Consider the following 24618-nt stretch of genomic DNA (forward strand, 5'->3'; position numbering starts at 1 on the left):
TCCAAACCTGTACCATTATTCCTGGATTTTTATTTTGCTGTTGTTGTTATTCATCTTCCCTGGAGGATATTGTTCCATTGATTTTTTTTTTCTTTTAGAGAGAGTGGGAGGGAGCGAGAGGGAGGGAGAGAGAGAGAGAAAGAGAGAGGGAGAGAGAGGGAGACGTATTTCATAGACAGGGCTAGTAATTTCCAGTTTGGTTTTATCGCATCATGTGAATGATGGAGCTTCCCGCAGATCTTTTCCTCTCCCACCAGGATCGGTGAGCACTCCCGTGCCCCCAGAAAGGACTCGGGCAATTGTCTGCGGGGTTTTATCTGCTGGCAGAGCACTTGGTGATTTGCTGGCAGGGTGTCTGCCATGGGTTCTGCAAGCTCAGAGAAAACATAAGTGCGCCTGTCTTTCGTCTGGGTGTGAAGCACTGTCCCAACACCCGCAGCTCGGCTCTTCTGCAGGAATTACTCTGTGCTGTGAGGGAGGATCTTCTTCATGTTGACAAAAAGCAGTCCCCATTCACAGGGTCGGTCGCGCCCTCCATGCTGAGCCTTTTGGGGGTCAGGCATTGCTCTAACCCTCTCTCTCAATGCCCTTGAAGGATCTGCCGCATTTAAAGGATGAGTGGAAAGGGTAGCATTTGCCTGGCTGGTGCTGCTCAATCGGTTGAGCATTGACTCTTGAACATAGAGGTCACTGGTTCGATTCCCGGTCAGGGCACATGCCTGGGTTTTGGGCCTTATCCCCAGGAGGAGGCATGCTGGAGGCAGCCCATCAATGTTTCTCTCTCATCATTGATGTTTCTATCTCTCCCTTCTTCTCTCTAAAATCAATAACAACATATTTTTAAGAAAGGGTAGCATTCCACGTTACAGAAGAAACGCCCCCAACCAGTGTGGCTTGTCTGCTGCCCCAGGAGAGGACCTGGGCTCAGGGGCAGAACAAGAGTAGGCAAATGAATTAACAAGGCGAGAGGTGCAGGTTCCAACATCCCAGCTGCCATGTGGGGGTGGAGCCGGTCCCCCGGGATTCTGGGGTGCTGGAGAGCAGGAAAGGTGTGGGGCTCCGCATGAGCTGGGGGAGTCACGCTCTGCTCCCCTGTGAGCCGCCATAGGCGTGCCTGCCTCCTGAGAGTAGGGTCCTTCCTCTGTCCTTCACTCTTGCTGCTCACCGACCAATGGTGTAGGCAGCTGGGTCGCGCCCTGGCGTCACCTGTGATTGTGTGGCTTTGTGCCAATCAATTCACTGCTCTGGGTATCCCTTCCCTTGTCACAAGACGCTATTTCAGGCTTCCTCCTGAGTCCACGTGGAGTTTGTGTCTGAGACTCACTTGTCAGTGAGGGGCGTTGCTCCACGGTGCACAGAGGCCCCAGCTCCGTGGCACAAGAAGGAAAAGCTAGCAGATTCCTGGACCCTCTTCAAAGGGCGTCCCTACTGCTGCCCAAGGTCACTCGTTCCCCTCGAGAGATCTGATGCTGGTTTATTTCTAACTCAGACCTAATGAGAGAGCCCTTCTCCTGCCCCGATTTTCTAACATTTAAGAAATTGTACTGTGTTTACTGAGGTCGTTTCCTTGGAAATGTTCAGACGGGGAAGCGCCGGCTGCCTGCCATGTCTTTGATCGTATTTCTCTTTCTTGCAGGAATTTTTCTTTAAATGTTCAGCGCACCCGACCTCTGACAAAGAAACATCAGTAGCTTTGAACCTGATCACAACCAACAGCCGGGGCATCACCTGCATCACGTGCACCGACATCAGGTGAGGACTGGAAACACTGTCATACGCACCTCGCTTTCCCAGCAGCACGGCCTTCCAGGGAGTCTCTCTCCTGAGGAGAGTCTGCTTGACTTTGACACTGTCCGCCTCGCTTGGGTATATTTTAATGGAAAAGACTTCAAAATGCCAAATCCTTGCATTTGCAGCTTGCTCAGTAGTCAAGTAGGATCCTAGGATATAAGTGAGATGACTGCTATCTCAAAACGGACTCAGGCATAGAGATGTTGTCATGGATTCATGCAAAGGAGTTTGTCATGGACTCATGCATAGGATGTTGTCATGGACTCATGCACAGGATGTTGTCATGGACTCATGCACAGGATGTTGTCATGGATTCATGTGTAGGGATGTTGTCATGGACTCATGCACAGGATGTTGTCATGGACTCACGCATAGGATGTTGTCATGGACTCATGATAGGGATGTTGTCATGGACTCATGCACAGGATGTTGTCATGGACTCATGCATAGGATGTTGTCATGGACTCATGCACAGGATGTTGTCATGGACTCATGTGTAGGGATGTTGTCATGGACTCATGCATAGGATGTTGTCATGGACTCATGATAGGGATGTTGTCATGGACTCATGCACAGGATGTTGTCATGGACTCATGTGTAGGGATGTTGTCATGGACTCATGCATAGGATGTTGTCATGGACTCATGATAGGGATGTTGTCATGGACTCATGCACAGGATGTTGTCATGGACTCATGCATAGGATGTTGTCATGGACTCATGCACAGGATGTTGTCATGGACTCATGCATAGGATGTTGTCATGGACTCATGCATAGGATGTTGTCATGGACTCATGCACAGGATGTTGTCATGGACTCATGCATAGGATGTTGGCATGGACTCATGCACAGGATGTTGTCATGGATTCATGTGTAGGGATGTTGTCATGGACTCACGCATAGGATGTTGTCATGGACTCATGCATAGGATGTTGTCGTGGACCCATGTGCAGGGATGTCATAAATCCCTGCATGAGCACACCCCAATACTCTACATCAGTGGTTCTCAACCTTGGCTGCACATTAGAATCACCTGGGAATCTTTTTAAAATCCTGATTTCTGGGCCTCATCCCTCTGGAAAATTCTGGTTTCGTTTGTTAGCGGGGTGGGCCCCCAACATTAGTAACAACGAAACAGAATTTCCAGAGGATGAGGCCCCAGAAATCAGGATTTTAAAAAGATCCCCAGGTGATTCTAATGTGCAGCCAAGGTTGAGAACCACTGCTCTACATTGTGCTTTGCTAATTGTGGGGGTTTTTTTTTTCCTGCTAATGCTTTATATTTTAATTTAGAAATAATTCACTCACAATAAAATTTCTTAAATGTTAGAAAAATTTACCCTTATGGTTAGTAAGATTTTAGTTTAATTCTTTCCAGTATCTTGAGAAGCCTAGATATTTGCATGTACATATGGGGCGTGTGTGTGTGTGAATGTGTACATGCCTGCTGTATGCAATTATGTTATATATAGTTTTGTATCCGCCTTTTCCATTTAACATGGTATCGTGATAAATTTTCCCTGCCATGGAATATTTTATGAAAACAAGGCGTGTGATTTTAATAAGCGTCTAAGATTCCATCACATGGGAATACTCTATTTACTCCTTTCCCCATTGCTAGTAATTTAGACTATTTCCAGTGCTTTTTAAAAAATGTACATATTAAATGAAGTAAGGCTGAAGTCTAAATCCTTTCATGTGCTTCGAATATAAAGGCACAGTCATAGAAATTGGCCTCCGGGTTCCTCATAAAATCCAGGAAACTGAAGTAGGAAATCGGCAAAGCTCTGACTGGCTCTAAAGGTGGGAGCCGCGCTCGGTCACAGCTTTAAAGCGATCCTGTCATTTGAGAAAACACTTGGTTGTGGGTCCCGTCTGCTAGCAGGTACAGGAGTAACAGAGGAGGTTTTCAGGCTCCTGCTGTCCAGACCACGCCCCGTGCTGGTTAACATGCGAAAACATGTAGAAGATAGATGTGCCATACGTTTCCAAATGTTGGGGAAAATTCCCTTCAGTGTGTGAAAGGAAAACACTATCGGGAAGTGAGATACAAAAACAGTTCACAGCAGAGAGAGCCGAGAATCACAGAGCCCGGCCTGTCCATGTGCTCTGCCAGCTACGGGCTGCCTGTAAGGCAAGGCCAGGCTGACGGGGTACAGACGTGACCAAGGCCGCAGTCCCACTCGTGTCTCTGCAGCAGAGGATTTAAATTAGTGTTTCTGGCCTGAATTAAATATTTTTATACTAGAGGCCCACAGGGATCGGGCCTAAACTGGCAGTCGGACATCCCTCTCACAATCTGGGAATGCTGGCTCACAACCGCTCGCCTGCCTGCCAGCCTGATCACCCCCTAACCACTCCCCTGCCAGCCTGATCACCCCCTAACCACTCCCCTGCCAGCCTGATCGACACTTAACTGCTCCCCTGCTGGCCTGGTCGCCCTTAACTGCCCTCTCTGCAGGCCTGGTCCCCTCCAACTGCCCTCCCCTGCTGGCCTGATTGCCCACAACTTTCCTCCCCTGCTGGCCATCTTGTGGCTGTGGGCACAACCATCTTTGAGGGCATGGCAGTCAGCATATTCCCTCCTTATTGACCGCGGGCGCCACCATCTTTGAGGGCATGACAGTCAATTAGCATAGTTCCTCCTTAGTGGGTGTGGGCGCTGCCATCTTAGAGGATGGGGCAGTCAATTAGCATATTCCCTCCTTATTGGCTGTGGGCACTGCCATCTTTTGCGATGGTGTGAAGGTCAATTAGCATATTCCCTCTTTATTAGATAGGATAGAACACTCTCTCCTTAAAAAACCCTCCTGAATTTAATGGAATTTTCCAAAACTGAATAAGATAAAGTAAATTTATCAGCAATCAACAAGCCTTAAGGCAATATTACTAATAAGGAGGAGGTTACGGCGATATTAGGAATAAGGAGGAGAGTTAAATTTCTGCGGCCAACTCGTAGGGTCCAGATCGTTCAGCTGTATTGTTGAGGGTCAGTAACTTATGCAAAGAGAAGGACTGTTTTATCAACACTGATGCTCTGAAATGTGAGCCCGTGCCAGTGGTGACCTTCATTTCCCCAGAGTCCACCTGAGATTTCAGGTGTGAGCAGCTGCACCCCCAGGCTTCCTGGAGACATTGCAGGGGCCTCAGCATGAAGTTCACACGCTCACCTCTTCCTTCAGCGATGGCTGTAGGTGCCCAGCAATCCACCTGGACCAGTTCTGCAGCCATTAGGGCAGTGGTTCTCAACCTTCTGGCCCTTTAAATACAGTTCCTCATGTGGTGACCCAACCATAAAATTATTTTCGTTGCTACTTCATAACTGTAATGTTGCTACTGTTATGAATCGCCATGTAAATATCTGATATGCAGGATGGTCTTAGGCGACCCCAGTGAAAGGGTCGTTCAACCGCCAAAGGGGTCTCGACCCACAGGTTGAGAACCGCTGCGTTAAGGTCAGCCTTGTACGTGTCCCCGCCTGGGTCTTAGCAGTTCATTTTCTGATGGTGGATGCTAAGAAGCAGCTGTATTTCTAAAGCCCCTAAGTGGCCCTCGCCAGGGCTGGTGACAGGGAAGCCTTATTTTTATGGCCTATTTTCAATGGACATGAATGCCCATAAAGTCTTCATTATTTCTTTTATTTTATTCAAAAGCCTTTAAGTAGCTCATTTTACTTTGAATAATATTGTAAGTGACGTGTGCATTTGTTTCTAATTGCAACTTAATCCTTGTAATTAGCAATTGATGATCAACTTGGTGAGGAGAGGACGTTATTTTCGTTGCAAAGTGTGTTTGCACTGGTTCATGTCCTCAGATTGCAGAGTGCTGGGACATTCGGTAGCGGTGGGCAATGGTGTGATCTACGTGGCGCTCTGAAGACGTCGCATGTGTAGCAATACCGTGACATTCAGAATCAAGTATTTACAGATTTGTTCTTCGTGGCTTCCAAAGCTCACAGAGCTGTTTGCAGCCAAATCAGCAAGAGTCTCAGGAACCCAAATGCAAGCAAATTATTCACTGAAGCAAGGCTCATGGTGTGTTGATTCTGTTTCTTGTTAATTTGGCAAATTCTGTGTCAGAAAAACACAGCCTCAGACCCTGTTGCTGACGTGCAGCGGGAATGACATCCGAGTGATTCTGGGTCCAGGCACAGATCATCCCGCACTAGGAGCTACTTACTGTGTGGCCGTGGTAGTGCTCACGCCCTAACACCCACACGTTCATGTGCAGAGGTACTGTGCGGGCACCAGCATCCGCTTTACACAGCGTCTGTGACCTTTAGCACCTCTGTCATCAGAGATACCTTAAACAGTCAACCAATCTGCCTTGACCAGTGTACTCAGTGGTTAGAGCATCGGCCCACACACAGCAGGGCCTCGGGGTTGATTCCCTGTCAAGGGCACATACTTGGGTTGCAGGCTCGATCCCCTGCCCCAGGGTGCATTTGGGAGGCAACCAATCGCAGTGTCCCTCTCCCATTGATGTTTCTCTCTCTCTCTCTCTCTCTCTCTCTCTCTCTCTCCTTTCTCTTCCCCCCTCCCTCCCTCCCTCCCTTCCTCCTTCCCTCTCTACCCCTTCTACTTTAACCCCCTTCTACTTTCTCTAAAAATCAATGGGAAAATATCCTCAGGTGAGGATTACAACAACAAAAAAGCCAACCACCTGTTCACTCAGCAGATATATGTTGAGCTGATGTGACTCAGGAGGTGTCGCAGGTGCCCCGGGCTGTGAAGAGCGCTGTTCATGGGACACAGGGAGGGCAGATGCCAGCTGTGCCCCCCAGCAGTCGAGGGTGTGGTGGGAAAGGGCTGGGTAGGGCCAGGGGACCTGGCAGCCCCTCCCGGTGCCTCCTCAGTGTGCCGTTGCTCTGCAGCAGGAGCTGAAACTCACTTCCAGTGACTCTGTTGCTTGGCCAAGACAGTGTGAAAAGTAAACAGAATAACTTCCGTGTAGGTAACGAGGCAGGGCACGCGCCAGTTGGCCCCCCCGCTGTTCTGTACGTCCAGCCAGCGGTGCTGACATCTCCTGTTCCGTGGACACACCTCCTCCTTGCACGTTGCTCAGCAAAGGGCCGGACCGTGACCCTTGACCCCAAAGCCAAACTCCGGCACACGGTGCTGTCATTGCTAGTCTTCACATCTGGTTTCTTCCCCTCGGCCATTCTGTTCAAAATGTATTTTCTTTCTTTATATTAAAAAAATGCAGTTGCCTGTGAGCTTCTTTAAAGTCGCCATATAACTAAAGCATTCGCTGTTTCTCTATAGATCATGACACTTGTAGCTGAGGAGCCTCCCTCTGCGGGTAGAGGCCAGCGGTTTGAGAGAGTGTTCTCACCGCTAACTGCTGTGTAAGTTAAACGAACGACCGTTCCTGACAGAATATTGTCCCAAGCACCCAAGCACTGATTTTTGCTTCACTCAGAGAAACTTCCTCTGATAAACATTTTCCAACAGGGAAAGCCCTCGTCAAAGAAGTTATTTTTACGTATACACATTTTGGAACTTCCACCATTTTGAGGCAACAAAATCAGAAGTTTCCTCCATCTTGTGGTACGAATATAAATTTATCAAATTAAAAATAGAACTTGCTTTGGAAGATTCTTTCTATGAATTGAAATATTCCAAAAGTTAAATTATAGATTTCAGAATGAAACTTTTGTGTGTCATTTGACTTCTCATCATTGAATGGAGTCAGATCCGCCTTCACTTCTTAGGATTAATCCAGTTTCTTGATGACCTTTTCTGGTGACTTTTACTTACTTAGAGCTTCAGAAGCTGGGGGATTCCATTAATTGAAGATTTTGGTAAAGCATTGCTAACTGATTTTGAACAATTTAGAAGATTCTCATAAAATAATTAATACAATTGCAGTGTAGGGGAGAAAAAAAATGTTTCCTATACTCTCCTAGGTTCTCCAGCTGAAGTCCCGACAAAAGACAGATTAACAAAAACAAAACAAGCAGAAATTTACTCACCAGAGCAGCCCACATTACACGTGGGAGAACCCAGAGATGGGTAACTCAAAGAGCTGGTTAGAACTTGGGCTTATCCAGGAGTAGGCAAAAGTAGGTTTACAGTAGTAAGTACACAAAACACAGTTTATTCTTATAGTATTATTTATCAGTTATTGTGTGATTTTTCCATAAAAACAACTGTAAACCGACTTTATACCCATCCTGTATACCTTCTTAATCAAAGAACAATCCCTTTGTGGAGAAGTGACAAAACAAAGAAAGAACTTTGAACTTCTAGGGCAGCGAATTGTGGGAAGTAAACATATGGGGAGTCTAATGGAAGATGAGGGCCAGTCAGGAACGTTTGTAGTGTAGGCATCTGCCTCTGGTGTCCCCGTGGCTGATAGGGGTCTAGAGGTGTCTCCAGGGATTAACGTCTGTCCTTCCTGGCAGAGAGGGGGAGGGACACCATACAAAGGCATGCCCTGCCTTTAGGCAATGCAGGCGAGAGAGCTTTTCCTGTGCCTGCTTCCTCCCAGTGGGCTGCAGCTCAAAATAGTCCCGATGCCAAAATGGCCGGCCTGGGTGTGGCACCTGCAGTCACCCTCCCACAGGCCTTCTTCTCCAGCATCACATCCGCCACAACAACTTCGCAGGCATATGTATCCATTGTGACGGTGACTTCTTCTTTGCTTGGTAGAACAGTCCAGCCTTCTCGGGGGCGGGGGCGGGCTGGTTTACGAAGCAGTGTTTCTAGGGCTGGGCGTTCTCTGATGTGTGATTGATGAGGGCAGCGAGGGAGGCCGTGCACGCTGGCGCCCACAGAGGCTTTCTTACCCGACCTCAGATTTGTCACCACAGCTTTGCAGAAATATTTGTAAATTGTGACAACTACGGCTTCTGCTTTGGTACCGACTCTCACAGCTTGTTGATCGCAGTCACAAGTTGCCTGCACACCACCATTACTTCCAAGCAGGTTCCACAAACCCCTGACTTTAGTGAGGATGTTGTTTTAAACCCTGATGCTCTTTTCCACCCAAATGTATATTCATGTTGTCACTTTAAAAACAATACAGGCAGCGTGGAGCTTTAAACCAAATTGTCAGTAGAACCCACAATGTCAGATAATTCACGATCAAGAAAATACACTTCCGAAAGTTTTGCTTTGAGTCAATGGATTACATGGAAAGGAAAACTGAACAGTTATTGGAATGAACAGACTTTCTATTTTTAGTATCGAGGGACGCCGACAGACTACGGTTCAGTTTGACTTTTCATGCAGTTCTGCTAAGCAGGCCGATGCCAGCAGCCATCACCTAACTTGTACACGCACAGAAAACTTGGAATCCAAACCGAGTAAATTAATTTAGAACAGTCACTTGATCTAAATGGGAAACCACACTTCACTGAGTAATATGCAAATGTGCCTTCTGAGCTGTGGCTGTAGTCGGTTTCGGAGCCCAGAGCTCAGCGTTCTCGAAATAGCTCCGGCTTGGTGCCTGCCGGCGCTCCTGCAGCAGGCGGGCGAGTCTGGTCAGTGATATTTGAAAGCCCCTCTGGCGGGTGGGAGAGTCGAATAACACCCATGCCACCTCTGTATGACCTCCTGAGCTTTCCTGAGAGGTAGGCATAGTGTTCAGCCAAACTGTGATTTATAATAGCAAAGCCTGTCTGACTTTTGCCACTGCCAGAGCTCCTAGGACCCTGAGAACTCCCTGAGGTCAGAGCTGCAGAGGTGTCTTTTGTTGTTAGGACGGGGGCTGGTTGCCAAGGAGCCAAGCCTGTGATGAAAGGGGTGGAGCTTCCAGTCCAGCCGTCTGGGGGGATGTTGGTATGTGAGACTGTTGTACTTATTCATTAGGAACCGAGGCCTGTAAAGGGCAAGGGAAGAGGCGAGATTGGCAGGGAAAGATGAAGGAGACAGGCCTAGCTAGGCCCTGGCCCACCACTTGGGGCCTCGGCAGTGAGCATGCCTGCGTCCCGGGAGACCAAACCTAGACGCTCCCGGGAGACCAAACCATGGCACCTGGCCAAGTCTCCAGCAACACTGCCCAGGGACAGGGGCGGGTTCAGGTCCGAGGAGCTGACAGCTGGAGGCGCCTGCTGACCACATGCCCGGCAGCTGGGGGGCTGCGCGTTGAGAGGGGATCCAGGGGGTGCCTCCCCATCTCTCCTGGAGGCTGTAGGAATCTGAGGAAAGTGATGTAGGACCATGTTAGGGAATAGAGGGAACACTAAGTATTTCTGGGCGAGAATCAGCAAAGAGAATCTCTTTAACTTACTCTGGAAATTGTTATAATTACCAGGGAATCTCATTCAGAGGAATAATACACGTTTTTAAAAGCAAAATTAGTCCAATTAAAGGTTCATGTCATAATGTGAATAACTGTAAAATAAAAACAAAGTTTTATTCATTCATATTTTTATAAATACCATGATATCATGATATTGATTTGATGTAGAAACTATTGTAAATTTTTATTGTTAAATTAGACATAAATGATCACTTAAAATAGAAAAACAACATAAAACATATTTAAGTCACCAAAATATATCTTTTAAAACATTTAGGAAACAAACTTCACAATTTAGTTTTATGTTCAGAATTCCATATGATTAAAGGGCATTGGGAAGAGATGAATGGTTATCATGTCTTTTACGAAAACCATTGTTTCCTCTAAAAATTTACCCACAGCACAAAAAATCAACATTGTCCCTGGTAAATTAGCTTTGTAAGTTAATATCAGTTCTTAAAATAAATGACAACATTCTGTATCTGTCTAGCTGAGCCCTTTACCTGTTCAAGGACTTGGCACCAGTATTAACATCCTAAGCTTTATGGGTTCCCATGAGCTTCTGGCACATACAAGGGTGTGACGCTGCCAACTAGACTTGCTTAACCTGGATTCTGTTTCTCTGTCCACTTTTAGAGGCTCCTGTACTTGCTCAGGGACATTTCAAAGGTTAACCTCAAATGAGGCCCCTGGTAAACCTGCACTGATGAACTGGAAGTTGACCCTCAGGAGAGGGGGCGGGAGGATAATGGGCCCACGTGGTTAATTCAAGCCTGGACTCGAACAGGAGAGGGGAGAAGGCCTTCCTGGGGCGACTCCTCGGTGTGCTTCGCTCGTGGTCAGTGGGGGGGAGGTACCCTCAGAAGGCAGCAGGTGGAGGGGAAAGCCAGGAGTCGGGGTCAGCCCGGGTTTGCATCTGGAGTTAGCGACAAGCTGTGTGAAGTTAGGCTGGCCAACTACCTGCAGCTACGCTTTCATCCAGTGAGTCTGATGAAGGTCATTTAAACTAATGGATCCTCAAGGCCATGGCGCGGGTCCAACAACAAAATCCACTTGGACGTGCTCCACGAGCAATAACCTGGCTTTCAAACGTTATACACATGGGCACTCCCCCCCGACTTGTGTGATGGGTGCACCCCCGCCCCCTCGCATGGGCCTAAGGACTCGGCTGCCCCCTGGCCACAGGGCCCGGATGCAGGCACACAGTGAGCCCACATAGAGAGCTGGCCCAGACTCTCCTGCGCCAAATGCCATCATCACTTTTAGGTGAAAGTGTCCATGGGGATGTTCCTAAGCGTCCTTCCAAACCATTGATGTAACAGCTCCAGGGGCTCTCTCCCAGGCGACTTCCTGCAGCATTTACTGGTATCAGCACCGTGTCCTGGGAAGATGGGAAAGCACGTGGACCGCGCTGCTGCGTCGCACACATCAGAGCCGGGGCTGCCGTGCCTGCGCCCATCTGTTTCCTGGGATGGGAGTTTGGCTCGTGCAACTCCAAGTCCATATGAAGAGGGGTTTTGATTCAGGAAATTAAAAAGTGGATTTCAGTCTTTGAACCTGGGGTTCTTTTGCTGTCCCTTCCTGCTATACAGAGGCGGGGTAAGTCTTATTTAGCCTGAACCTTGTCTTGGTTAAGTTTCTTTTCCAATAAATAAATTGGCGCAGTTCCCTGGAGAGCACCACAGCTCCCGCCCTTCTGTCTCTGACATTGTCTCCCCCCACTCCTCTGTGCCGCCCGGCAGAGGGAGCCCGGCCCTCTCCTCCCGTCTCACCGGGCTGGTGTCATCCCCAGTTCCCACCGACTTTTGCTTTCAGGCATCAGTTGCCCTGGCCCAGAGTCGCTCAGGGATGCCACTGAGCCGCCTGTGGGGAACGTGGGTGGAGGTGGGGGTGGGTGTGGGGGGCGCACCCAGTCTGCCGAGGGAGGCCGCTGCCCCACCCCCACCCCCTGCAGGCCCAGCTCTGATTGCCCAATCCTCTGGGCAAGCCCCCGGCCTCCCTGGACTTCTTTGAACGGCTCTGACATGGAGTGAGATGGAGCTGGAAGAGAGCCGGCATAGGGCAGACACTGAGCTGCTGCTGGGAGTCCAGCAGGGGCTTGTCAGGGATCGTGTGGGATCCGTGTTTCTTCTCCAAACGCATCAGCGCGGCTCTGTGACGCACAGCTCGAGGGGGTTCAGGTCCACTTGGACGGGTGCTGCTCCCACACCACCCTCACCCGCCACCTGAAACTCCTCACACCCGGCCCCGCCAGCAGCTGAGGCCCTATGTCCCCGTGCTCACGTCCGTGTGCCACGGGAGCCACGGGAGCCGCGAGTGGCCATCCCATGTTCCGTAGCCGAAGCCCGTTCTCCTGGAGCGGGCCAGGCTGTGAAGAATCCCTTCCCGGCCCATCTTCTCTCCGATGGCGCCCACTAGGCACTCACGGGCCTCCTGCCCCGGCCCCCAGGCCGCTCCCCTGAGCCTCGGGGGAGGAGGCTCAGAGAAGAACCTGTTGTCACATCGCTGAGAGGTGGCAGCAGGGTCTCCATCCCTGGCCCCGCTAGGTGCGTATTCCTAAGCGCACTCCCCGTCCAGGAAGGGGCCTGGGCAGGACCCGAGACTCAGGCGCACCCTGCCAGGTGCCCCCCTGGCCACGCGCTTTCGGTCTTTCTGTGGGACGTGTCCTTGAAGTGACCCGCGTGTGGGTTCCACAGCGCGAAGCTTCTCCCAGGCCTGCTGCCCTGCGGCCCGTGTCTCGCTCCCACCCGTGACCCCTGGCGCTTTCCTGGGCGGAGCCGGCGGGCTGCGTTCAGCGGGTGAGCCCCGAAGTGGCCGCTGCTGGTGGGACCACGTGGCGCAGGCCCTGCCCCGGCTGTGAGCTCGCTGTCTGGGGAACTGGCAATCTGTGTTGGTTCATTTGTGAATTCATCGTCTTGGCCTTTTCCCTCCAAGTTTTCTAGGTGCCATTTTGTGTTTTGTTTTGTCAAATAAATTTGCAATATTTCTTTATATGTCAAGAATGCTAGCATTTTTCTGTGTCTACAATGAATGTAAATATCGCCCCCGCGCCCCCCATGCACTCAATTATCCCTGATTTTGATTACCCTTCCCTCTCAGGGACTTCTTTGCCGACACTGAGCTATTAGTTTGCTTCACCCGTGCTGTATTCTGGTGGATACATAATTCCATTTTTTTAAACATTTGATTCCTTGACCTTCCTAGTACCTGTGTTGAGGAAGCTGAAGGATCTGACTTTTATTATTATTACTGTATTAATTATTCTAACACCATCTATCAAGCATGTCACTGATTTGAAACGTGATGGTTCACAGCCTGGATCACAGAGGCATCTGTCTCTCCCCTGGACGGCTTCGGAAGCCCCTCTTCTGTTACGCACCCTGTGCCGGGCACGCAGTTTAGTTACTGTACCTTAAATGAAATTTTTATCCTGGTTGAAAAACCTCTCCACTGGCCATCTCTTCCCTAACAGGGTTTGGCTATTATATGATTTTCTTCCTCAGAACAATTTAAATAATATTTTTATATCTAGTGCAGATAAGCAGAACAGAGGGGCACAACTGGAGCTCCCCGCACGCCCGCCCCCCCATGTCGGGGGCTGTCCCCTTTCTAAGACTAACTGGAGCTCCATTTTCGATAAGGCATGGATTTTAGCTGACAAGGATCAAACGCCAAATGTTTTTGTCAGCTGGGGGACATTGTTTTGCTTTAAAAAATCCTAAAATTGCCGGAACCGGTTTGGCTCAGTGGATAGAGCGTCAGCCTGCAGACTGAAGGGTCCCAGGTTCGATTCTGGTCAAGGGCATGTACCTTGGTTGCGGGCACATCCCCAGTAGGGCGTGTGCAGGAGGCAGCTGATCGATGTTTCTCTCTCATCGATGTTTCTAACTCTCTATCTCTCTCCCTTCCTTTCTGTAAAAAATCAATAAAATATATTTTTTTAAAAATCCTAAAATTGCAGATCTGTGTGTCTATGAGCTGCTGGAGAGGGTCTACCATTTGAGTCTCTGCCCATAGAAGGACACACAGGTAACCGAAACCGGAACCAGAACCAGAGAGGAGGGATTCCTTCCTTCATTCCTGTTCAGCTTTCTGGCTCATCCATTTCACTCACTAGCTGAAGGCTTGTTTGACCTTGAGTCCCTTCCAAATTAAGTGACAGTGTCTCTACTTTTGGACACCTCCTGGGGCAACCTGCAGGGAACTTTTCTTTCAAAGACTAATTTCCTGACTCTCTGGCTAAAGAGAGAAGGTTAATAGTGTGGGGACTCTGTTTACAGGCCATTAGAAACAATTAGCACATCGAGGAGATGAAAAGCACTAAACGCCACTGCCCGAGGAGGCAGGACAGAAGGCAGAAGCATCTATTTTTAGCACCTAATCAAGAAGGCTTAGAGGCCCATCCTCTCCTGCCAGATGATCCCATATTTTAATTATCAAGAAGAAAAGTGACATCTTCATCCCCCCCCTAAGTTCTGCCCTCAGCAACTTCACTAGTGACTTGGAACCCCATTCCTGATTTTTTTACAAAAATCTGCAATGTTTTCTTAATGTTCTCATTTCTGAACGGTTTCCCTTTCCTCCTAAGAATACGCCTTTGTGCCAAATGGGCTGTCTCCTGCAGCCCCTTGAGCTCACGGCCCTTCTGGTCTAGTTCGAGCATCTTAGCCAGCTGCCCGCCGCCCCCCCCCCCGCCCCCCGTCCCCCCCACACACACACTCAGCCTGCTGCCCTTCCCTCCTGGTTCTGTGGGTGCAGGTCGCACGCTGTGACACTGCTGACCCTCTTCATATGGTATTCGAATCCCACCACATTTTCTGTGGATATGGGAATGTCCCCCTAACTGCCCCCCAGTGGGCGTGTCTCCTCATCTCTAAGGTTCCCCCTTCTTCCTGGCCTCACAATAGTCCCCTGTGGACGTGTGGAATTTTATCAGCACCCAGACTGACACTTGAATTGTAAATGAAGGGGCAGAAAGAGGATGTGGGGAACCAGCTGGTGCTGTAAGAAATACTAATCCTGCTGTGAACCCTGCTGCTTTGTTCTGATTGAAGAAGGCACTTCTACCCCGGCTGGAGCTGACCTCCCCATTTGGAGCTGCCTGTCATATGGAAAGATGAACAAAGGTTTGTTACAGAAACCAGTCACAGCCCTTTGACGATCCCCAGCCCTTTTGCACACCTGCAGGCCTCTGCAGACTCCAGCCTGCTGCCTGTTCACTGCCCGCAGGCACTCCCTTGGGCTGTTTCCCCTGTCACTCAGCCCTTGAAGACCCCAGCCTTTTGCATATGTGACACTGCCCTTTGCCTGCTTTCCTTTGTCCTTCCACCTGCCTAAGCAGCTGGCTCATGAGGGCAGGACGGATAGAGCAGATTTCTGTGGGTGACCTGCTGCTCTCCCATGCTGCCGGCAGGACTGGAATAAACGCTCACATAGGATTCAACCCTGTCTCTGCTTCATCGCCTCGAGTAGTGACAGGCAGCACGGACCCATCGATTATCCAGTTACATAACCACTGTTTTCCCTCTTGGCTACGCAATTACAGGAGCGATTTAATACGCGGTCGAGTCTATTCGTGTTTTCTGTGCTGTGCGCTGGCCCGTCACTGTCTGGGGACGGGTTTGAGGAGATGAGGTGGGCGGTGGGACTGCAGTGCTCATGGGCCTGGGTCTCTGCGGCCAGGCAGGTACACGTGGGCTGGGGACGCTGCTGCGCCCACTGCGGTCACGGGGCCCAGGCCCTCGAATGCTCGCATGCAGCCTAATCACGAGCCGTGCAGGTCAAGTAGAAGAACAGCCGGCCGTTCTCAGGAAAGGCCTCAGGGGTATTGCAGGCTGACTCGCCAGTCGGGACTGTTAGGTTAGGTGGCTCAGGAGGCGGCGCAAGAAATAGAGTCCAGTGAATGAGAAAAGAAAGGAAAGGAAAGTTTATTCTGCGTCCCCGGGAGACCCACGTACCCCCAAAGACAGGGCACGTGGATTCACGCCAACATGGAGGGGGGTGCTTTTTTTATACTTCGGTTGGGTGAGGGGCGGGGACATGAGCTGAGGTATTCAGTTGAGGAGGCTTCAGCTGCAGGGGAGTATGTGGATTCAGGGAGGAGAAGCAGGTATCTGTGTCTGGCACGTTAACCTGTGAGAAATCCCAGATCTGTGAGAAATTCCAGGGGGAGTCCATTGTCTCATCACATGACTGCATGTATCCGATCCTGGGCTCTCTCCGACCTAACAGGGACAGACCCCCAAATAAAGACCACAGTTTTGAACTCCTAAGACTTTTTTCTCTTTTTGATTTCTAAGGGACAGAAGGAAATGTTCACTCTCCACCCATGTAGGCCCAGAGCCAGTGGTGATTATTTTAAACATGGCCTGGATCTTCCTATATCTTTTGTCCATGGTCATATAACATGTCTCTAAACATGTGCATTTATACATACCATTTGCATGTATATGTATATTGCACATACAAGCATAAGCATAAACACTTGTACACACATGCACGCACACATATACAAGCGCATGAGCGCCTGCGCACACAGACACACACGCAGATCTGTGCGGGTGCACACGGGCGTGTTCATAAATCTCGGGGACCTCTGCAGGGCTATTCCTCTTGGGGGATGGGATCACACGTCGTGCTGAACAAATTGTGCTGCTTTCCTCTCTCCCAGCTCGTTTCTTATGTTTCTCAGTGCATCGTGGGGAGCCCCGCAGGCAGGGACGGTGACAGACCTCATTCTTTCTCAGGGCTCCGTGGCCCACTGCACAGGAACGCACGCAGCTTCGCTCTGGCGTAGACGTCGCGATTGCTCGCTTGTTCTCCTTCTCCGAGTAACGTTGGAATTAATAACAGTACGTGCGCGTCTTTACAAGCCCTCCCAGGATTTCTGCGGAACTGGTTTCTTGGAGGAGATTTTCTCCGCCACAAAAATAACGGCGTTCTGAAGAGACGGGCGTGTTTCGCTGGCTCCCAGCGGGGCAGGGCGCTCACGCCAGGGGCTGCCTTGAACGGACGCTGCATCTGTGTGCTCCGCGGCGCATGCATTCCCCATGGTAGAGGCCGCGGCAGATGTCGGTCTGTCTCTTCCGTATTTTGTTATGTCCTCTATACATACGTGTGTTATAACACACACAAATCTTCATCTGTATGTAAACTCGTCTATGTTCATCTGAGCTTCTCTTGAAGATTCTGAACCAGCTGTCATTTGGCCCAGTAGCCCCTCCAGGTACATGAATACAAATTTGAGCACCGCAGAAGCACCTGAAGATGAAGCTCTGCCAGTTCTAGCGATTTGGGCTGCAAGGCTGTGTCCTCGATGCTAAACGGGTGCCTCCTGCTGAAATACGGAGGATATTCTGACATCCCTGAGGCAGACAGAATGGCTACTTGTGTTTTAAGGGAAAAAGTGACACATTTTACTCATTTTGTTAACAAATATTTGTTGAGAATTTACTAAGTAATTTCTAAGGAATGAAAATAATCATTATTTCACCGTAAGGACTCCCTCCTCACCCTAAGGAATTGATGGGAGGAATAATGTATAGAAACTTAAAAATATTTCTAGGAACTTGACAAGATGGTGGTAGATTTTTAAAAAGGTTAAGGAGCTGACCACCATGGCCCAGTGGTTGAGCATCAACCTGTGAACCAGGAGCTCACGGTTCGATTCCTGGGTTGTGGGCTCCATCCCCAGTAGGGGACGTGCAGGAGGCAGCCGATCAATGATTCTCTCTCATCATTGATGTTTCTATCTCTCCCTCCCTTCCTCTCTGAAATCAATAAATATATATATATATATTTTTTCATGGTGAGGGAAAGCTCATTCACTCGGGGAACCTAAATCTACGACGTGACAGGTACATGAGCACAAACACGGACTTGGTTCTACAGCAGAGGGACTGTCATCTCCAGCCTCGGTGGGTGTTTGTGCAGTGTGAACGGAAGCTTGGCGATCAGGCAGGACTTCCGTGGATGGAGGAGGAGGGGGCAGTGTACATGGTGGCAGTGAACGAGCGAAGATATGGGAACGAGACATTTATGTATTGGCACGTAAGCTGTAGTTCAGCTGAGTTTGGTGTATGTGAGAGAGAGGCGAGGATGAAAGGGATGGTAGGTTCATGTGTAGTGTGGCCGGATTTGAACGCAACGTGAGGAGCTTGCTCCCGTGTGGTGGGAGTTGTGCGAGGTTAGGGAGCAGGGAGAGTGACATTGCCCAGCGAGGCTCTAGGAAGGTGAGTCTGCTGGTGGACACTGGAGCGGGCGGGAGAATGGAGCGGAGAAAGCCAATGGGAAGACGACCGTACTGACTCCCAGAGGACATTCTCACAGACCTTCAATTAGAACGAGGCCGCGTTTTTATAGGTTCTACTTGGCTTAAACGGAGGCAATAATTCTCTTGGAGAGCCATCCGGGCCGTATCATAATTTCCTGATGAATGGGAAATGAAGTTCAAGCTACTGAATAATTAGAATGTAGATTAAAAGAAATATTACAAACCATCCAAGTTGTTATCAGGTGAGGCCCTGACATTCCTGACCTGGGTAATGCCTCCTCCAGAAGAGACACGTTACTCCAGCTCACGGGGGAGCCGTGTCCAAGGCAGAACCCCCGCCACGGACCAGGCTGACGGGAGCCCCGTGGCGATGACGCGCGGACTCCCCAGGCAGAGCTGGGAAAGCGAGGAGCCAGCGCCCTTCCGTGAGATCAGGAACTGGAGCGAGTGGGATCCGAGTCCCTGTTGAGCACTTTGTTCTATTGTTGTTTTGTTATTTTTTTGTGTGTGTTTTTAAATTTATATGTTTTTATTGATTTCAGAGGGGAAGGGAGAGGGAGAGATAGAAACATCAATGATGAGAGAGAATCATGGATTGGCTGCCTCCTGCACGCCCCCCACTGGGGATCGTGCCTGCAACCTGGGCATGTGCCCTGACTGGGAATCGAACCATGATCTCCTGGTTCATAGGTCGACGCCCAACCACTGAGCCAGGCTATTGAGCACGTGGGATGGGGACGCACCGACGAGGACAGTAGGAGAATCTTACAGGTCTTCCTGAATCCCGCATTGCTGATGCCGCTGCCGATGATGAAGATGGGTGGGGAGGAAGAACCGCCCCTCTACCTCCATGTCATTTCGGCTCCTCCAATTATCATATAGACAGGAGACGGATCAGCAAGAGAAAATGACCAGATTTAACTACACACCTATGTCCGGGAACCCCGCAGACACGGGAGGTTCAGAGACAGAAAGGGAAACTGAGGCACGGAGACACTCTGAGTTGGATGAGGTAATGCACTGGAAGGTCCCTGCAGGAGAGGACATGTGCATAGCTGCCAGCTTGCCCTGCCCTGTAAACACATAAACCAGTGGTTCCCAAACTTATTTGGCCTACCGCCCCCTTTCCAGAAAAAATATTACCTAGTGCCCCCTGGAAATTAATTTTTTTAAAATTTTAATAGCAATTAAACAGAAAGATATATGTATTAATGTTTCTACCTTTTTCGTAAAATATAGTAAAGAAAGGTGTAAATTAGAAACATTGAAGTTTGAAATTATGAAACTATTTATTGAACTCAGAATAGAAAGGTAATACAAAAAAAGTTAAAACAAATGCACCTGAGGCCATCACCGCCCCCCTGGATCGCTGACATAAACAGTCATTTATGGGGGCCTGGCTCATCGTGTGAGTTTGACGGAGAGTTGAGGAAGGGAGCAGAGATGCCTCTTGAGCCGCAGTGTCGGTTGCCTTTAGCTCAGCATCATCTGCACCAACTGAGGCGCACCCCGGGGTGGCTGGTTGTGAGCCCGCAGTGGTGATGGTGAGGGTGCAGTTCTGCTTTAAGCGGGAGCCCGGGCCTTGGTCTCCTCTCGGTTTGGAAAGGACAGAGCAGAGGAGGGACGGGAGGGGCTGCGCTGCGGTGACCGAGGCTGCTGCTTAGTGCCACTGAGAATCAGTGCTCAAAGTTTCAGGAACTTCATGAGCCAATTGCTAATAACAATTGCTTAATGGTTATTAAAAGTATTTTATACTTTTAGTAAATTATATTTTCAATATATAGTAACCTGGACTAATCATTTGATGATTCTCTTACTACATTTGTGCTATCATCTATGGCAGTGATGGCAAACCTTTTGAGCTCGGCGTGTCAGCATTTTGAAAAACCCTAACTTAACTCTGGTGCCGTGTCACATATAGAATTTTTTTGATATTTGCAACCATAGTAAAACAAAGACTTATATTTTTGATATTTATTTTATCTATTTAAATGCCATTTAACAACGAAAAATCAACCAAAAAAATGAGTTCGAGTGTCACCTCTGACACGCGTGTCATAGGTTCGCCATCACTGGTCTATGTTCTCAAGGTACTTTCATCTGCCACATGGAGATGGTGGCATTGCTGTGGAGGGCGGGCCACTGGGGGTCTCCCCAGCTCCTGTTCAGTGGCTCCAGGTGGGTGGCCTGAGCTGACCACACAGGAGGATTTGCACAGATCGGCCCCTGCCCCGAGAGCCAGGCGTTGAAAATTTCCCGGCGGCCTGCGGGGCCTCTGATCCTTCGGAGGGAAGAGAACAGGCTGCTCTCTAGGCAGTTGCTGCTCATCTGTTCCCGCCTCCCTCGGCTGCGGGGGTCTATCGCATCCTTCTCCTCCACAGGACCCTGCCAGAGGGAGGGGGCCGTTCCCTTTGTCACTCCCCAAGCCCATTCCCACCGACCAGCACCTGGTGCTTTAGTGGCGAAGGAGCCGGAGCCAGTCACGTGCTCTCACTCGGTCTGCGCGTCCCTGACAGTGATGGATGCAGTGCGTTCTCTCTGGTGCTTGACCTTGTCATGGACCTTGACTCTCCTACCTCTGCGTCCAGGGACCCTAAGGCCCAAGGGAACCTCACCGGCCGAACTCCAAGAGCAGGAGAATTTCCGGGTCAACGGGGGTCTGCGTTTCATCTGAGCCCATGTTCCTGGGCACCTGGGCGTCCGGGCTTCGTCAGCAGTGTGACCGCCACTGACCGGCGGGGCTGGGGGGCTGGGATGGACACAGGGTCTGTCCGCTCTCCTCGCTAACGCAGCAGCCTCATATCTGAGTGCAAGTGGCGGCGGCCCATTGCCCCTGATTCTCGTTTTGAAAACATGTTTGCATGGGGCTCCCTCCAGGACCTGGGTCTCCCTCCCGCTCGCCCAGTGTTTCCGAGAAAGTCATTTACATGCACTGGGCCGTCCAGTCCATCGTGATATGTCCCCCCGTTAGGCTTCTAGACTCTGAGTGGGTCACACGGACAAAGCAGACATATTTCATCTTCTTCATATAGAACTTGAGGATCTGTAAAAAATCAATAAAATATATTTAAAAAAAAAAAAAAAGAAAACATGTTTGCATGGGGCCTCCCTCCAGGACCTGCGGCTCCCTCCCGCTTGCCCAGTGTTCCCGAGAAAGTCGTCTACATGCACTGGGCCGTCCAGTCCATCGTGATATGTCCCCCCGTGAGGCTTCTAGACTCTGAGTGGGTCACACGGACAAAGCAGACATATTTCATCTTCTTCATATAGAACTTGAGGATAAAAGGTCAAAACAATCTCCGTACAAACCATGTTTCTTTCCTGGCCTTCGGATAAAAATGCAAATAGCTCCCTTTGAAGTTTGTAAATACAGCCCGTACCCTGTGTTCTTTGTCGCAGTAAGTAGGTCACTGTGAGGCAGCGGAAGTTAACCCGTCAGTTCCTGTGTCAGGCTAGGAAAAGGGTCATTTTCTCCTAAGGCAGCGGTTCTCAACCTTCTGGCCCTTTAAATACAGTTCCTCATGCTGTGACCCAACCATAAAATTATTTTCGTTGCTACTGTTATGAATCGTCATGTAAATATCTGATATGCAGGATGGTCTTAGGCGACCCCTGTGAAAGGGTCGTTCGACCACCAAAGGGGCCGTGACCCACAGGTTGAGAACTGCTGGTCTGGAGGGAAGTTGCTCAGCCAGGACAAAACCGTGACACTTTGCTTTTTGCTTTCTGAGGAGCAGGCTCACAGCGCGACTACCTGGGACAGACCTTGTCCTTTTGTTTTAGAATTAGCGATGCCGTTCTCACCAGCCGGCCTTGTGTGCTCGGCCCACGCAGGAGAGACGTGGAGCCTCTGCCCTCGAGTGGTTCGCTGGCCAGGAAGCGTGGCCGGCCAGCGTGTGGGCATTAGAGCAGGGGCGTCAGGAGCAGAGAGAACGCGGCGGGTGCATCTGCCATGGCCCCAACGTGGAGAAGCAAGGGAACCGCCTCTTCCGGGTGCTCAGCGTTAGGGGTGCCAGGCCTTGGGGTGGGCATGGAGGAGGCCCGGCGGGCATGGAGGAGGCCCGGCGGGCAGGAGCCTGCGGATGACCCTGCTAATCCCGCTGACCCTTCGCCAAGTCCTCGGATCCCTCCAGCCTTCAGGTGCAGAGCTTCAGGGACACGGCCTTGAAATGATATCATAATACACAACATGCATCACCAGAACGCGGTGGGAGGTGGTGGGACACGGAGCCGTCATGTGACTTCATTTCCCAGCATGCCTTCCTCGTCCACCTACCCAGCAACTCTTCAAAAACATAGCATGGTTATATCATAAGATAGCATGAAATGGATGTATTCTCCAAGATACATTATCCATGTATTACTCTTCATACCTAAAAGATTCTCATTCCTCTGTGTATTTGTAACAAACGAACTAGACAGAACTGAATGGCAGATATTGTCATTTTCCTCTTCGACGAAGACAGTGCTTGGGACTGCGTTTGTCAACAGCGTGTGATGGGTGACATCAGATAGAGTTTTGTGGTTTGTTCATTTTTCTTTCTCATTTGACCAACTCAGCTTTTGTCTCCTGCCCCTTCCGAAAGACGCAAGCTACTGGCAGGAGGGCTGTAATATGCCCATAACAGGCTGACAGAGTGGGCTGAATGGAAGATCTTCACGTTCACTATTAGGGTGAATAAGCCTAGAACATCTTAAAACTAAAGTGCTTTTTGCTTGAAGAAGGAGTTAAAAAGGGTGTGGTGGCATCTTAGCTGATTCCAGACGTACGGGGCAGTTCTGTGGCAGAAAGTGTCATCCGTAAATCGGGGTGCGGGGGGCCGTGTTCCTGGACCTAACCCCCTTCTCGTGCACGTCTTCAGTGAGAGCACGTGACGCAGCCCTCGCTGCCCTAGCGCCTGTGTTTACAGGAGAAAGAGTGAGCCTGCGGGCTTCCGAGGGCTGTTTGGGAAACCCGAGAGAGTGTTCAGTGGAAAAACATCTTTTTAACATGTTCGCAGGGGCCTGGGAGGAGAACATAGACAGGACTGGGGGTCATTGTTCTGCCGGCCGCCGTCACGTGGTCAGTCAGGGTTGTGCAGAATGTCCCATGTAGGAGCTTCAGTGTTATCTCGAGGGGCTCGGCCGCAGGGAAGAGACCACAGGCTACGGTGCATGGTTGTGTGTAACCGGATTGCGCAATTCGATAGAGAGACCTTTGGTCCCTTACGTGGCTCCAGCCACTTTCTCGGCCACAATCTGCACAATCTTTTCTTATTTTTGTCTGTCCACCAAGCGTCACTACTCATGTGTTGCTTCACAGACACTTTCTGGAGGATATTAACAGCATCCTTCTTAGACGGAGGTGAAAGGTTAACTGACAGAGCTTAGTAGGTTAGAAGGGAATGGACCCATCTCACCTGCGGGGCACAGAGAGACCTGCACAGAGACGGGCACCTGCCCGGTCCACACTCCCCCGGGAGCTGACAGGGCCCCGCCTGCTGGTGCGCAGTGGGCTGGGGTCGTGCGCCTGCCCGGGAGGTGGCGGGCTCAGGAGGCCCCGCCGGAAGGTAGAGATCGTCCGTCTCACCGAGTGCATGAGACCCAGGGAATGCCTGCCTTGTTCACGCGATTAGGACAACGGGACCCCAGTCACGGTTCTGTCCTGTCCACGCGAGACGTGCTGTCCATGCGAGATGTGCTTGGAGACCATTTGTTTTGAGGTGAAATTCACACGATATAAAATGAACCCTTTTAAAGCGAACAATCCCATAGCACTCGGTGCAGCCTCAATGGTGTGCGCCTACAGCCTCTCTCCCCTCACAACATTTTTATCCCAAACCCATCCAGAGCTCCTCACGCTCCCCCGGCCCCCAGCCCCGGCCCCTGAGCTGCTCCTGGCTCTGAGCTGTGCCCGGTGACCTTCATGGAAGTGGACTCTGCCCTCTGTCCGTCTGCATGTGGCTGTCCCCCAGCACAGTGCCACAGGGTTCGCCCATGGTGGCATTCTCTCGTCGCGGAATAGTACTGTCTGCTATGGACAGACCGGTGTGTTTACCTTCTCATCTGTTGGTGACATGTGGGTATTTCCACCTTTCAGCGACTGTGTATGGCTCCACTCTGGATATTTATAGCTGGGTGTGTGTGTGAGTCATTGTTCTTCTTTTGGGGTGTGTGTGGGTGTTGTGTGTGTATTTGTGTGTGGGGGGGGGGGCTTGTGTATTTGTATGTGTGTGGTATGTGTGTATTTGTGTATGTGCATATTTGTGTGTGTGGTATGTGTGTGTTTGTGTGTGTGATGTGTGTGGTGGTGTGTGTATTTGTGTGTG

General features: G+C 50.2%; 1 protein-coding gene across 1 annotated transcript in view; it reads left to right on the plus strand.

Moving 5' to 3' along the window:
* PRKN (parkin RBR E3 ubiquitin protein ligase) overlaps positions 1 to 24618 on the plus strand; it is a 429225-nt gene that overhangs the window by 296757 nt on the left and 107850 nt on the right. The window contains exon 6 of the mRNA XM_023744713.1: positions 1637 to 1752. Coding sequence (XP_023600481.1) covers positions 1637 to 1752 — 116 coding nt within the window. The remainder of the gene's footprint in view (positions 1 to 1636; positions 1753 to 24618) is intronic.

The sequence above is a fragment of the Myotis lucifugus genome, unplaced genomic scaffold (assembly GCF_000147115.1).
Source record: "Myotis lucifugus unplaced genomic scaffold, Myoluc2.0 scaffold_483, whole genome shotgun sequence".
NCBI lineage: Eukaryota > Metazoa > Chordata > Mammalia > Chiroptera > Vespertilionidae > Myotis > Myotis lucifugus.